This window comes from Coregonus lavaretus (genome assembly GCF_964263955.1).
Source record: "Coregonus lavaretus genome assembly, chromosome: 24".
NCBI classification, from domain to species: Eukaryota; Metazoa; Chordata; class Actinopteri; order Salmoniformes; family Salmonidae; genus Coregonus; species Coregonus lavaretus.
This window is the reverse complement of record NC_140011.1, coordinates 30,381,465-30,397,324: the sequence shown is the minus strand read 5'-3', so window position 1 is coordinate 30,397,324 and position 15,860 is coordinate 30,381,465. Positions and strand designations below refer to the sequence as shown.

Genomic DNA, 15,860 nt, shown 5'->3' with positions numbered 1-15,860 from the left:
TAGACCTGTATATAAGACCTATATTTTAGACCTGTATATTAGACCTGTATATAAGACCTGTATATAAGACCTGTACATTAGACCTGTACATTAGACCTGTACAATAGACCTGTACATTAGACCTGTATATTAGACCTGTACATTATACCTGTACATCAGACCTGTACATTAGACCTGTACCTTAGACCTGTATATTAGACCTGTATATAAGACCTGTATATAAGACCTGTATATTAGACCTGTATATTAGACCTGTATATAAGACCTGTATATTAGACCTGTAGATTAGACGTGTACATTAGACCTGTACATTAGACCTGTACATTAGACCTGTATATTAGACCTGTATATAAGACCTGTATATAAGACATGTATATTAGACCTGTATATTAGACCTGTATATAAGACATGTATATTAGACCTGTATATTAGACATGTATATTAGACCTGTAGATTAGACCTGTATATTAGACATGTATATTAGACCTGTAGATTAGACCTGTATATTAGACATGTATATTAGACCTGTATCTAACTGCATTCTCATGTTTCTTTTCTTTTTTTCTTCTCTCGCATTTCACGTGTTTTACGTCCCATCTATATTACTACCTTTACTGTGCATTGTTGGGAAAGAGCTCACAAGTTAAGCATTTCACTGTACTGTTTTATACCTGCTGTATCCTGTGCATGTGACAATAAAACTTGAAACTTAAGTCGATTGAGCACATCAATGTCTTGAATACAATTATTCTGCAAACTCGCACGCATACTGACAGGAAATGACAGTATAATAACACGTATGACACTATTATAACCATAGTTAACATCTAGGGATGTTAATGACAATGACATGAAAAATAACCATGTTACCTGAATTTCCCTTGCGTGGTATATGATAACCAGACCAAGGAGAATGATTGTAGAAAGGCTTATCAGGCATTTTAGAGCTAATGAATACAAGGACTCCTGTAAAAGAAAAATAGCAATAGTAATACAACACATGTATTCATGCAACAAACAGTACTACTCTTTAAAAAAATAAAACGAAGATTCTTCTGTATTGAATCATTATAAATTAAGAAAATGTCAAGACACTCAAAAATAAAACATGTAAGGTACGCCTATATATTGGCTTTGCACATAGTTCAATATAGTACAAGGCTATATTAGTAAACCCTATCTAAATGCTTTTAACGCTTGGGATACCATGTGTCACTATGTCAATGGAGCATGTAAACTCACCTGGACTAAAAGATCGAGAACCTATCCAGCCATGCAAGGTATGGCTGATTGCATGGTTTACGGGATAAATCTTCAGTCTTCACTGTCTAAATATTTGATTTGTAAATAAAACAAGACGACTATGCTACTACTGGTTTAAACCACTTTAAAATCAAACTTGCTGTTTTTCCTGGTCCACACAACATGCCAGTCAATTAATTCTTCCGACCTAGATGTAACTGCACTGTACCGGGATTGAGTTGAATACGCACCTTTCCATAGGCTCCCCATGAGAGTTCAGTCTCTATAACCATAACAACGATCCCAAACATCCCAAAGATCAAAGCATAGTCGCTGAGGCGCTTCCTTTTCTCAAACAAGGCCCTTCTATGTCCAAGCTTTTGCCCAATGTTCTGGTTCTTCTTTTTACCCGATTTACTGCCACTGTTGTTACATCCACCCCCTCCGTCTCCGGATGCGTAAGGCATCAGGGTGGTCGAATTGTTCTCTGGTTTAGATGCTAGGGTGTCGGACGCATCTGCGGTGGAGATTGGTTGTAAAGGCTGGGACTCTGAATCAAACTCGTGTAGGTTTCTGCGGGACGAGCTCAAGTTGCTCAGCGGCCGCATTACGCCGCCGTTGTATCTGCAGCTGCTCATGGTTATTTCGTTATACGAGTTACTCTCTTTGTGGCTGCTGCTCGGGCTGCCCCGCTGCGGATTGTGGCAGTGCTGATGGTGGTGATGTTTGGATGAACTACCATGACTGGAGGGCGTGAACTCACAGACGCTAAATTGACAACCTTGTCTCGAAGACGTTACGGATGGTGTCTTTAAAGTTCCTTGAGTGGTCGGCGACGTCCCGCGAAAAACTAGGCTTTTTCTTGCATCACAGGTACAGTTATTACAGGTGCAGCATTGGTTGCGCTGTTTAGTGAACCGTTCCTCTCGTCTGCAGTAGTGCTGATACTTACAGTGATGCTGGAACTGCTGCTCTTGAAATAAATCGTTCTTCAACTGCAATGGGGTTTCCATGTCAGTGCTGCTGTTTAAAGCAGCAGTCGGGTACCACCATGCACCCGCCGAAGGGCGTTGTGGTAGGTAAAGGAGGACAGCTACAGAGCAAGATTAGACACATTTCGGCTCCTGTAGAATGTAAGCGATGCCTCCGATTGGATAGACAGGACCAACACAACTGTCTTGACGTCATTGAAAAGGTTGCAACATCTTTTCGAATATTCATCCAAGGAAAGTAGCATGTCAGTAGAGAAAAAAACTATCTTACAAGTGAGACTGCTGAGACTGCTCATGATGAGGAATAAAATCCTTGAGGGTGAAATATTAGGTTATTCCATAGGCTCCTAAACTAAGCCTACTGTACATTGGACCTCTCACCAATGTTCACACTGATGTTCACTGTAATGTAACAGTGGGGTAGCCTACCATGTACACTAAAACAAATGTGTTAAACAACTCATATTATGTATTTTTTTGGTGTACACAATGTCTATGTGGGTGCCAAAAAAAAATGAAAACTTGGATTACATTGAAAATGCACATATATCCATTGCATTCATGAAATAACAACCAAAACAATGTAAAGCCTTATAAAGATGTAGCCTAAAAGATAGCACTGGAGTTTTTTCATCATCCAATATTATTCTGGTTAAAATACCTTTTATCAGCATGCACTATTTTAGGCTGGTGTTGAAGGTAAGCGATAATAATAATGCAAACATGTTTTGTGCATTTTATGTAGCCTAGCCTACTGACACAGATAAGTCACCAGAGGATTTTGGCGGTGGTGGGTTTGAATGGGCTCACTGGCTGCCGCACTGAATACCGCAGTCGAAAGCACGTCACGGCTCTATAAAAATGTTGATGGTAAACGCGCAACGTCAGCACCATAGGAAAAAACCTTTTGTCACCATGAATGACCCATGCCAATGTCTATGTATTTTGCTAATGAACAGCTAAATTGTGTTAATGTCTCTCTCATTATCTACAAAAAATCAACTGCTGCCAAGACTGGCACTTGGACACATTTGGGAGCCCAAAAATATACCCCACTCCTGGGATAGGATGGGATAGGATTGGAGATAATATATTGGAGATAATATATTGGAGATAATATATTGGAGATAATATAGCCTATTATTTTTAAGCAGTTTATGTTTAAACAACCAAACCTCTCAATTAATCAAGTGTTTGTTACTAGGGCTAATCCTGTAGCCTACTATTGAACATGGACAGTGATAGGTTGACTAGTTGCTTATTCCAGATTAGTTACAATTACATTATTCAGGATATAATACATTGTTCACGGTCAGAATAGAACACATGCTATAGTATCACTCAAAACCATTGTCTATTATTTTATCAATCCGTAGTAGGCAGCCTATGCGTAGCGGATGTGCTGATTGATCCACTCAAGATGTTGGAGGTGGATATTAAATTCAAAAGGTATGTGCCTGTTCATCTTGGTTACAATTATTGGTCACAGACCATGTGACTTGCAATCCAGCCAGACTGAGGGCAGCCGTCTGAAACCTCAGATTGATGTGATCACTGGTGGCGTTGTTATTAATGGAGTGGAGGAGTTCTCTCACCCGGAGGAAATATAGGTAACTGCTCGAAATTGAGCATCTGGGGAGCCATAAAGCAAAGCCTGAACCCAATCATCCACAAGTCTCGGGTGCAGCTGCAACCACAAATTATTATAAAATGTGTTTTAAAGTATTTTTTAAACATCCAACATCTTAGTTCTCTCAAACTAGGCCTAATATTGTATTTTCTAAATCCTGAATCAGAATCCTGCCTGTTTAGGCTATCTGGTTGAAATAGACTATTCAAATAATTGTAGGGCTCAATATATAGTAGACTACGTGGTTAATAATACTCCAATCCCCTCTCGAATTATGAAGGGATCTCCAGTTTAAATCAATTAACCTACGCACCAGTTACTCCAAATCTTGAAATGAGGGGAGCTGTCCAAGGTCCTGAAGAAGAGTAACCTACATCTGTCACCTACAGACTATGTTGTCCCTTTAAATTATTTATTATTATTTTATTTTACACGGGATCGCAATGCGCACTTGTCTCTGATTGGCTGGCCAGACTGCCCACGTGCCGTTTTCGGAATTCGTCGGAAACAAAGTTGCTAGCTAGCTAGCTATTTTAGCAATGAAATGTAACGAAGCGTTGTAAATATGTTTATGTAATCAGTAAAGAGGACGCCTGATGGCAAGAATGTAGCTAGCTATCTTACGAGTCTAGGTCAGAGGTAGAATAATTCACGTGCACGTTGCAGAACGCATCTTGCATGCATTAATTAGCGTCGTTAGCAGCATCTATCTCCATACGCGGATTGCAAGGTAGCTAGCTAGCTAATCAGCGTCAATCGAAAAACAAAAGAACGTTTGAAATCCTCTCTGGTGAAGGATCCATTAGCTAGATTGCTATTCTTGCCGACAGCGAACGGTCATGTAGGCCGGCTTGTTTGATTTCACGATGATGCTTGTTAGCTCGAACACATATTTAACATTCGACTGCAGCTACCGTAGTCAATTGTTGTGAGCTCATTTTGATAGGATAATACTGTAGCAGCTAACTGAATCGAAGAATATTACAATGAGGAATCAAAGAAGATTTATCAACCATAACACAGACTCAGTGAATGAAGATCCCACGGGGCAGCAAACGCATGGTAATAGAGCACACTTACGGTTTTGTCTAGGACACAGCTTTGGTCAAAATTTACTTTTCGTGGCAGGTTAGGAGAATTAGGAAAATAGTTAAGGTTACCTAACATGCACATTTGGACGTCAATTGGACAAAAGCTGTATCCCTTCTAGACATGACCCTTGCTTACATAGACCACACATTTATTCAAGAATTTCCGGTTGGGGTTGGCAAAGGTGGTCCCTGTAGTGCCTGATACCAGACCCAGTATTGACACTGGGATGTAAACCAAGACATGTTTGGACAATATTTACTCATATAGAAACCCCAACCAAGACCAACTACCTAACAAAATAAGGCGTCTTCTCGCCAAATAGTCAACATGCCCACCCAGCTCCCACAGTAGGCACTTTTGTGTTGAGTCTTTTTGCTTTGACATTTTTCACTTGCAGAGACTGTTGTCCCGGAGACCCCAGAGCTCAAACGTCCCCCAGGGCCTGGATCAGTGAGAGGCATGGACAGTGTGGTTCTAGACTCTGATTCAGATGAGGAGATATCAGGGTCCTCCATGATGTTGTCGGGGAAGTAAGTTAGTTGCTACCAAACTCATCTAAATAATGTAGATCAGACTACACCCCTCTAGGTTTACACAGGGTCGAGAAAAGCACATGTATTAGCATATATCATCAAGATTCTACTTAAGTTTACCTGGCTCCATCCTTCTTACCTGCACCATGCCTTCAACACAATGCATGTACAAGTGATTAGGGGGATTTGTCACACCTGTGACATACTAATAGGCAGGTGGATGTACTGGTGCCATACACATTGGTCACATACAGTGAGTGCTTGACTTGTGCAGGAGCTCACTAGAGCTGAGTACCGGATCCTCAATTGTTCTACTGCTTGAGCTCCTGTTCCTCTTATAGAATATTAGCTCAACAGTATTGTGGAGCTCCTGCACCTAAATATAAACAGTACCGGCACCCAAATTGAGGGACCTATTTCAGTCCAAGTCCAGGACTGGACACATATACACACTAATCAAAATCGTGAGGAAATGTTTTTAATGATTCAAGACTCATGTTTTCTTTGTTAAAGGAGTCTGGAAAAGGAACCAGTTATGGGTGCTGTTATCATACTGTCAGATGAGGAGGGAGAGGTGGAGATGAAAACTACTCTACAGAGAAATGGCGGCCAGCTCCCCAAAAACATATCGGGAAGTCAAGGTAAGGGTTCATTCATCTTATCCCTGGCCTTAATACTTGCTGTTGCACAATTACATTCACAGTGGTGCAAACAATACTATTGAATGGAATGGAATCTGCTGTTTCATGTTCTATAGCCTGCTCTGTGACATGGAGGTCAATGAGTTAGTGAAACGTTAGCCCATTCATAGATGCTAACAACCTTTAGTGCCTATTGACGATAGTATTGCTTATTCTAAACATTAACACGCATCGCTTGCGGTACAGTTTTGGAAACATAAGGTTAAATTACTACACACCTTTTTATAGGGTTAGGGTTCACACACAGCCATATTTCCATGTTACAGCGCTTGTTTACGGAAAACAGAAGGAAGACAGTGGACTACCTGTGTTAATTAGCTATCTCTGAACACCTGTGTGTGTAACGGAAGAAGGACGCCAGAAACGTGTTTAACTGTGTTAAAACTGGTTAAAACAGTGTACAGTAAGTGTATATTTTACATTTGTGAAATTACATTACTTTGATGTGCTATGAAAGTAGAGGGCTTTATGTTTCTAGAACCGTATCAATGAGAATCGATTCACTTTTTATATGGCTTTTTTGGTTGCCAGAGCCAGTTTACCTCTGAATATAACATATAAGGTCCATGGATGTTAAAGGAGTAGGCTTTAACAGTACATTCTTGGGTTAGTGAAACATGAACATGAAAAGTACATTTAACTGAGAAGTGCAGGACATACCTTGAATTAATCTCTGGGGCTTCTATTCCCAGCACCACAAACTAGATGCAGTGTGGTGTTGTTCGTGCTGTGTTAATATGCCCCCTTAATGTCCTGGTTTAGACCCAGACCGTAAGAGGAGACTAGAGGTGTGTGACAGCTCCCAGCAGAGTGGGACATCCAACTCCAGCAAGAAACCAGCCCTCGAGGAGGATTCAGTGGTGAGTCCACCTGTCTGCACTCCTATCCAGCCTCCCTGACACCCCAAACCAGGGTGTGGGGGGGGTGCATATTCAGTTTACACCTGACATGTGAGTCATCTGTGTTGAGCTAGAGATTTACTAAAGCAATTAAGCTAAAGTGCCACGCTCAAGGGTACAAGAGCTGCATGCCCCACCTGAGATTTCGACCTCCAGGTTACCAGTTTATTACCCTGGCCAAGATGATGTACTGCCACCCTGCTTGTTCATGTATTATTTGTCATCTCCAGTACAGAGGGGGTAGGCTTGCGTGGGGATGAGCTCACACTCTAATTGGTCTGTCTGCCTTGGGACTTCATGCGCCAATGTGTTTCTGTTCCGCCAGACAGATGATTCTGAGGATGAGGGTCCAGAGCCCAGCTGGAAGAGCCAGGAGGACATGGTGAGGAAACTGCAGACTAAGTTTCCCCGTCTGGTCAAGGAGGTGAGGCTTCCATTGGCTGTAGAATTCCACTCTGCCAACAACAGGCCCTGTGTTCTGTCACTGCAGTTCCACAACACATTCATCAGTGCCTTAAATGTTGGCAAATGTGAACTAATATTGTTTGAAATGAGTGGGAGTTGCATATTAACGTTTCATATGAATAATTTATTTTGACAAAAAGGTGTTTTGTTGTTTACGACTATCTGTTTGTCTTATCCTGCATACACATAGGAGCTTAGAGAAGTGCTTCTCGAGCATGATTGGCACTTTGAGGACACCCTAGAAGCACTGCGCATGTTTTCCGAGGAGGGTGAGAGTTTTGTGTTTCATGGTGTGTGTCTCTCTGTCTGCATGTGTTTCTATGTGTGCCTGTTCTTGAGTGAATCCGTTTATACAAAACCAAAACATTATTTTAGGTAGCTAGTTAAGTCCCTGGCTGTCTTGCAGCCATATAGTTTCCTTTGTTTCCTACGTTGTTTTAAGGCAATGTACACTACCAGTCAAAAGTTTGGACACACCTACTCATTCAAGGGTTCTTCTTTATTTTTACAATTTTTTACATTGTAGAATAATAGTGAAGACATCAAAACTATGAAATAACACATGGAATCATGTAGTAACCAAAAAAGTGTTAAACAAATTAAAATATATTTTATAGTTGAGATTCTTCAATTAGCCACCCTTTGCCTTGATGACAGCTTTGCACACTTTTGGCATTCTCTCAACCAGCTTCATGAGGTAGTCACCTGGAATGCATTTCAATTAACAGGTGACCCTTCTTAAAAGTTAATTTGTGGAATTTCTTTCCTTATTAATGCGTTTGAGCCAATCAGTTGTGTTGTGACAAGGTAGGGGTGGTATACAGAATATAGCCCTATTTGGTAAAAGACCAAGTCCATATTATGGCAAGAACAGCTCAAATAAGCAAAGAGAAACGATAGTCCATCATTACTTTAAGACATGAAGGTCAGTCAATATGGAACATTTCAAGAAATGTGAACGTTTCTTCAAGTGCAGTCACAGAAACCATCAAGTGCTATGATGAAACTGGCTCTCATGAGGACCGCCACAGGAATGGAAGACCCAGAGTTACCTCTGCTGCAGATGATACGTTCAATAGAGTTACCAGCCTCAGAAATTGCAGCCCAAATAAATGCTTCACAGAGTTCAAGTAACACACATCTCAACATCAACTGTTCAGAGGGCACTGTGTGAATCAGGCCTTCATGGTCGAATTGCTGCAAAGAAACCACTACTAAAGGACACCAATAAAAAGAAGAGACCTGCTTGGGCCAAGAAACACGAGCAATGGACATTAGACCGGTGGAAATGTGTCCTTTGGTCTGGAGTCTAAATTGGAGATTTTTGGTTACAACCGCCGTGTCTTTGTGAGACGCGGTGTGGGTGAACGGATGATCTCTGCATGTGTAGTTCCCACCATGAAGCATGGAGGAGGAGGTGTTATGGTGTGGGGGGGGGTCCTTTGCTGGTGACACTGTCTGTGATTTATTTAGAATTCAAGGCACACTTAACCAGCATGGCTACCACAGCATTCTGCAGCGATACGCCATCCCATCTGGTTTGCGCTTAGTGGGACTATCATTTGTTTTTCAACAGGACAATGACCCAACACACCTCCAGGCTGTGTAAGGGCTATTTTACCAAGAAGGAGAGTGATGGAGTGCTGCATCAGATGACCTGGCTTCCACAATCCCCCGACCTCAGCCCAATTGAGATGGTTTTGGATGAGTTGGACCGCAGAGAGAAGGAAAAGCAGCCAACAAGTGCTCAGCATATGTGGGAACTCCTTCAAGACTGTTGGAAAAGCATTCCAGATGAAGCTGGTTGAGAGAATGCCAAGAGCGTGCAAAGCTGTCATCAAGGCAAAGGGTGGCTATTTGAAGAATCTCAAATATAAAATATATTATGATTTGTTTAACACTTTTTTGGTTACTACATGATTCCATATGTGTTATTTAATAGTTTTGATGTCTTCACTATTATTCTACAATGTAGAAAATAGTAAAAATAAAGAAAAACCCTTGAAGAAGTAGGTGTGTCCAAAATGTTGACTGGTACTGTATATACTGTAGGTAGCCCAACATCCCTCCCAGGACCTGCAGGCTGATTCTGTTTCCTTCATCAGGGGAGAGGTCCAGTCAAGGGGACACTCAGGCATCATCATCAGCTAGTTCAGCTCCCCAAACCTCAGCACGTCAGGCAGCCCCAGCAGCCAAACCCCCTGGTCGTCCCACATCACTACCTCACAAGCCTACCATTGGGACCGTAGATAAGACCATCAATAGGCCGACTAAAGGAGCAGACAGAAGGAGGAGGGTGATTCCAGAGCCAGGCACCAGCTCTGAGGACGAGGCCAGTGATGACTTTGATGAGTCTGCTGAGGGCATGAAGCTGAACTCTGATGACTCGGGCTCAGATCAGGAGGTTGGAACAGGGTCTATTGTGAAGGGCCAGATCCTCAGGTTCTTCCAGGAGGCATCGCTGGACGAGCTGTCTCTCATCTCTGGCTGCTCTGTGAAGAAGGCTCAGAGGATTGTCGAGCTGCGCCCATTTAACGAGTGGGAGGATCTGGTGAGTGGCATAACGAACTTGTGTGCATGGGTATGTGCACACACACACACACACACACACACACACTTGTGAGTGTATAAGATGTTTTCTTTTCAGCATGATTCATTACTGAATGCACAGTGTTACTATGACCTCTCCAGGTTCCAATTGAAGCCTTACCAGCTAGCTAATTGGTCTAAGTTGGCTGACTCGGCTACATCAGAACAACCTGAGCGTAACCTTGTGTGGATAAAAGATTGTGTGTGTGTGACCCCAGGTGGATGCTCTCGACAGAGGGAACGGCCTGTCCACTGATCTGGTGCAGGGCTGCCGTGTGGTCCTGAGAGAACGGGACGTCGTGCGCAGCCTCATGACCAAGTGTGAGAAAATCACCAACAAGATGATGCAGGACGTGACCCAAGTAGTGGAGCGGGACAAGGGTTCCCAGAAACAGCCCGAGATCCTCAACAGCAAGTGGGTTTAGCTGCTGTTTTTATACTAATCTGACACACACGTTCAGATAGTTATGTAGTATGATTTTCGTCGAAAACACAATCTCATACATGTACATAGGCAGTCTTGAACACTATTTTCATCATTACTGAGTTCCCTGTGTTAATATGACCTCTCCAGATACCAGTTGAAGCCTTATCAGCTCATTGGTCAAAATTGGCTGACCCTGCTACATCAGAACAACCTGAGTGGAATCCTTGCTGATGAGATGGTGAGTTGTTATTCCTGACCAGTCTCCAACAGCTTATTTCAGATCCTCTTAATCCTGTGGTAATGTGATTGGGAAGCAGGCATCTCTTTTTGTTGTACCAAGTCGGTCTCTGAAAAGTAGAGTGTTTGTAATGCACCACCTCCTGTCTTTTGTTGGCAGGGTTTGGGGAAGACCATCCAGGCCATCTCATTTCTGGCCAGCCTGTACCAGGAGGGCAATAAGGGCCCACATCTCCTCACTGTACCTGCCTCCACACTGGGTGAGCTTTGGGAGTAGTGCTGCATACAGAGATTTTATGGTGCCTTGAGATCTGCATAGATAAAATATTAAAGTGTGACTTTACTATCTTTTTAAGATGTCTTTTTACAATCTGTGAAGGTTTTTTAACAGATTTTGCTTCTCTGGTGCAGATAATTGGGTACGGGAGCTGAATCTGTGGTGTCCCAGGCTCAAAGTCCTGGTGTACTATGGTGAGTGAATCTTCTATTCATTCTGAATGGCGTGACTCATCATACTGTAGTTGTCATGGGTCAGGCTTTATGTTTATTTGATTATACAGACTTCAACCCGTTGGTTTTAGTCACCATAAGTGACAGAATTACTAAATATAGATACAGTCTAGATGGTCCTATTTATATTGTGTGTGTGTTTAGGGTCTGTGGAGGATCGCAAGTACCTTCGATATGATATTCTCAACAAACAGGTCGACTACAACATCATCATTTCCACGTAAGTCTAAAATCTGAGAATGACTGTTATGCAAGAATGAGGAAAAAAATATGTCGATGTGCCCTTGAGCAAGGCACTTAACTCTAATTGCTCTGGATAAGAGTGTCTGCTAAGTGTTTAAAAATAATAATAATAATAATAATATGCACGGAACTGCACTTGAGTCTAGTATTCTACAGGTTCACATCCTACTGTCTTAGCTACTGTGTGTCTTCTGAGCAAGACACTTAGCCCTAAGTGCCTCAGGTAATATCTAGCAGAATTAGTGGCGATCTTATAAAACCGTCAGCCATGTAAGTCACCTTGGCTGGGCTTCTGCTAACACGATAATATATTCAGGGTTTGACTAAACCTGAAAAGTTCCTCGTAAGCTGGACCTGTGACTCATTCATACTTCATGGTAATCAAGTGATTGCCATGCCTCACAGACTACTTGTGAGGATCTTGTGTGTTTTGTATGGCTCCTTGAGCTGCTCTGTTTCTGCTGCTAGGTACGCTCTCACCACCAGCAATGACAACGACCGCAGCCTGTTCCGAAAGCTCAAACTGGAGTATGCTGTGTTCGATGAGGGCCACATGCTGAAGAACATGAGCTCGCTGCGCTACCGCCACCTCATGGCCATCAACGTAAGTACATTGCGGGGGTTGGGGGGGGCTGGGTCACCTTGGTTGATGCGATAATGATTTTAAGATAAGTCTTAACTTTAGCCGGTAAACTGTTCCTCTACCTGCCTGAACAATGTCTTGTTTATCTCCTGTGAGTCACCCCACTTTCTTCCTTTTCACTGCAGTGCATTCTGATACCTTTTGTAAAATGGTGCTATACAATGCACTATATTAATCGAATCAGATTTGATTTTGATGTGATCTCAGGCCAAGTACCGTCTGCTGCTGACTGGGACCCCAGTGCAGAATAACCTCCTGGAGCTCATGTCCCTGCTCAACTTCATCATGCCCAATATGTTCTCCAGCAGCACTGCACAGCTCGCCAATATGTTTGCCATGGTGAGGCTAGAACACGTGCTCTATGGGATCACTCCAAAATATTCATCTTAGTATGCAGCAAGTTTGACTCATCCAGTCAAAAAGTCTAGCTAAATAAGCCCACTGACTATGCTAAGATTTCCTTTGAATAGATTGAATCTTTTATTTCCTATTAGAAATCATCAGAGGAGCAGAGCAGCTTTGAGATGGAGAGGATTGCTCATGCCAAACTCATCATGAAACCCTTCATCCTCAGACGTGTCAAGAGTGAGGTAAGGAACCGCTCAGTCTAAACTCATTACCAGATAGGGTTATGGCATGACTTGGGACAGTGATACTCTACCACAGTGATATATACTCATGGTTCATTTTGAGTTCTACTGTGCTATATTCCCTTAGTCTCCCATTGACGTCAATGCATGACTAAGTGAAAAATCGATTTGTGGAAGTTAGGATTCGCCCCAAAGGGACTTTCCGATGACATATGACTGGATCGACTTGTGTCTCTGCCTCAGGTGCTGAAGCAGCTCCCAGCCAAAGAGGAGAAGGTGGAATTCTGTGCCATGAGTGACCAGCAGCAGCAGCTCTACAACACCTTAATGCAGAAGCTCAAGGGATCCATCAATGGAGAGAGTATGTTAGGGAGAGGAGGAATGAGAGAAAGGCATCTGGTTCATTTGAAAAGTGATGGAAGGCCTAAGAGAATATTAAAAAGTAGAATTTTAAGATGCACAGATTATCTGATTTTAAAACCATATGTTGCAAATGTGTCCTCCACAGAGAGAGAACTGACCAATGTGATGATGCAGTTGAGGAAGATGGCAAATCATCCACTGCTGCACCGGGAGCATTATACCACTACCAAACTAGCTGCTATGAGTCAACTCATGCTCAAGGTCAGACCTGAAAACGTATTGGTGTTTTAAGAGAATGTTTTGAATGGGTTTGTAACTGCTATTGAAGGGGCTGTCGGAAGCTAAGGGCATTACAGTGTGTATTTTGGTCAGTCTGTGATTGCTTTGACTCAATTTGACCCTTAACCCCATCAGGAGCCGACCCACCGTGAAGCAGACCCAGCACTGATCAAGGAGGACATGGAGGTCATGACAGACTTTGAGCTGCACCGACTTTGTCTGCAGTATCCGTCCGTACAAGACTATCAGCTGAACACAGACATGCTCCTGGACTCAGGAAAACTCAGCCTGCTCACACAGCTTCTGGCCTCTCTCAAAAACAAGGTATGAAAGCTACAGTGGAAGTGGATCAAATGGAGACAGCATCTTTATTATGCACTATTAAGCCTTGCCCGTTGTGATCCAGCTATAGCCTTCTCCATCTCCCTCCCTGGCAGTTTCTTCGCCCCCCATAAAACCAGTCACCCTTTTATTCCCCGTCCCTCTACCTGTCAGACACTTCATCTCTTCACTGCTCTCAATTACAATCACTCTTTTCTTGGCTTTCCCCCTTCCAACATGCAGTCAACCACCTCTATATTTCTCTTTCTCACTCTTTCTTTCTCTCTGATCCCTCCGGTCCTGTAGTTATTAATCACAGTGACTGTGTTTCTCTGTCAGGGGGATAGAGTGGTGCTCTTCAGCCAGTTCACCATGATGCTGGACATTCTAGAGGTGTTCCTGAAGCACTTGAAGCATCGCTACATTCGATTGGATGGATCAACGCCCATGTCTGACAGGTAGGACTTGTCTGATGAATCAGGACTTTGAACTCTGTCCCTACATCCGCAAGGCACATTGTTTTTTTCCTGTACTTACCATTCTGTTCAATGAGTGCCTATAGCACAGGCTGTACTTGTTTAGAAATGTATCAAATTATGTATGTTTCAATTAGCTGTTAATTTATCTCCTAATAGGATATGACAGGCCTTTGTCATTTAGGAATGGATTGATACATAGTAGGGACTGAAAATGGTCACAGCTAGGGTTTTCTCCAAGGACATTATGCAAATTAAACTGTTAATCACAATTTTAAACATTTTCTTGATAATTATGCTTATTAATAGAAATATCTTAATGTCCATGAATGCCTTTATGGACATTAATAGATATGTTAATTCTCCCATCCTCTTGTAGAATCGTGCTGATTGACCAATACAACACAGAGTTGGACATCTTTGTGTTCTTGATGTCTACTAAGGCTGGAGGCCTGGGCATCAACCTGGCCTCAGCCAATGTGGTCATCTTGCACGACATTGACTGCAACCCCTACAATGATAAGCAGGCCGAGGATCGCTGTCACCGTGTCGGACAGACAAGGTCAGTGAGGAAGGGGAAACTATGTTTACAAGCAAGCAATTTGCTAACGTTACCCGCCATACCCAGGCTATGTGCTTCCTTTGAGTTTGTGTTGCTCATACAGTAGATGTGAGTGTATATGCCCTGTAGTAAAATTCTGGCATCTTTATGTTGCAGGACTGTGAAGGTGATCAAGCTGATCAGTAAGGACTCCATAGAGGACGGCATGCTCCGCATCGGTCAGAAGAAACTCAAACTGGAGCAGGATATGACTGCCTCTGAGTCCCAGGACGGTGAGCTCATTATCCCCTCCTACCTCTCACATTAACCACAATATACTGTACCGCGCATGCTCATACCAACACATACCAGCATTCATTTTCATATAGCCTGCCAATGAACATATTCACTGACAGTCGATTATAGATTTTACCGTCTAAAACTAGATGCATTTCCTTTGTCAGGCGATGAGGACTCGATACCAGAGGACATGGCCTCCCTTCTGAAGGCATCACTGGGGCTGTGAGGATTTTTCCATTTGTCTGGAGGGGTCCTCAAGGTTGTTGATTGTCATGGCATTCAGAGAGCCAGTTTCGCGAGGCACCCACGGCAAGGTTATTTAGGAAAACATTTTATTTTACATATTCTACACATTTTGCCATGAGGCTGAGAGAAAATGTTGATGTTTTAAAGATAATTTCCTGCTTTGTAATTGAAAGGTTGTTGATTGTCAGGGCATTCAGAGCCATGGATGCGGCATGTCTCCTCTTATCTTCACTGTACTTTATGTACAAATAGTTTCTTAAGGCAATGAATTTATGTTGTTTATAAGGAATTTTGTGTCACTGTTGCAACAATTTTTAATAAAAGATTACAAGCAGTGATGTCCAATTTTCCATGATTATATGTGGGCTACATTCTGAAGCGCAGGCGCAGTCTGGATGGCTGCGCAACTGTATTGCAGTGATGATCGAATCGTGCTGCCAAGACGAGGTTGAAAATGAAAAGAACAGGCAGAACATTAGCCAGCTAGCCTAGCTGTTTTCCATGTCTAAAAGTAGCCAACTCGAAAACACTCAGTCAACTA

The 15,860-nt window shown here is 42.6% G+C and overlaps 2 protein-coding genes across 3 annotated transcripts in view; one reads left to right on the top strand and one right to left on the bottom strand.

Annotated features, from left to right (window-relative positions):
- LOC311100133 (small conductance calcium-activated potassium channel protein 2-like) overlaps nt 1-2,270 on the bottom strand; it is a gene marked incomplete at both ends in the record, with an annotated part of 32,214 nt that extends 29,944 nt beyond the window's left edge. The window contains 2 exons of one of the 2 annotated variants that reach the window (XM_084140905.1): nt 871-966; nt 1,494-2,270. In XM_084140905.1, the coding sequence (XP_083997031.1) occupies nt 871-966; nt 1,494-2,255 (858 nt within the window). The remainder of the gene's footprint in view (nt 1-870; nt 967-1,493) is intronic. The other variant, XM_084140904.1, reaches the window with a different exon arrangement.
- Nucleotides 2,271-4,362: 2,092 nt separating this feature from the next.
- On the top strand, nt 4,363-15,653 carry LOC311100131 (SWI/SNF-related matrix-associated actin-dependent regulator of chromatin subfamily A containing DEAD/H box 1B-like). Its single transcript, XM_084140902.1, has 22 exons — nt 4,363-4,926; nt 5,354-5,486; nt 6,003-6,130; nt 6,953-7,050; nt 7,415-7,513; nt 7,745-7,823; nt 9,660-10,105; nt 10,362-10,558; nt 10,718-10,808; nt 10,968-11,067; nt 11,219-11,278; nt 11,462-11,537; nt 12,029-12,164; nt 12,411-12,542; nt 12,698-12,793; nt 13,037-13,154; nt 13,302-13,417; nt 13,571-13,759; nt 14,096-14,214; nt 14,612-14,794; nt 14,951-15,066; nt 15,238-15,653. Exons 1-22 carry the CDS (start codon nt 4,851-4,853, stop codon nt 15,297-15,299), a joined length of 2,850 nt encoding a protein of 949 aa, XP_083997028.1. The 5' UTR covers nt 4,363-4,850; the 3' UTR covers nt 15,300-15,653.
- Nucleotides 15,654-15,860: the final 207 nt, after the last annotated feature.

What these genes read in the sequence shown, in the direction of transcription:
- LOC311100131 (XM_084140902.1), top strand. Translation starts at nt 4,851, where the DNA reads ATGAGGAATCAAAGAAGATTTATCAACCATAACACAGACTCAGTGAAT. An exon ending in GCGCATGTTTTCCGAGGAGG is followed by an intron (nt 7,824 to 9,659) that starts GTGAGAGTTTTG and finishes TTCCTTCATCAG; the next exon opens with GGGAGAGGTCCAGTCAAGGG. An exon ending in TCAGACGTGTCAAGAGTGAG is followed by an intron (nt 12,794 to 13,036) that starts GTAAGGAACCGC and finishes TCTCTGCCTCAG; the next exon opens with GTGCTGAAGCAGCTCCCAGC.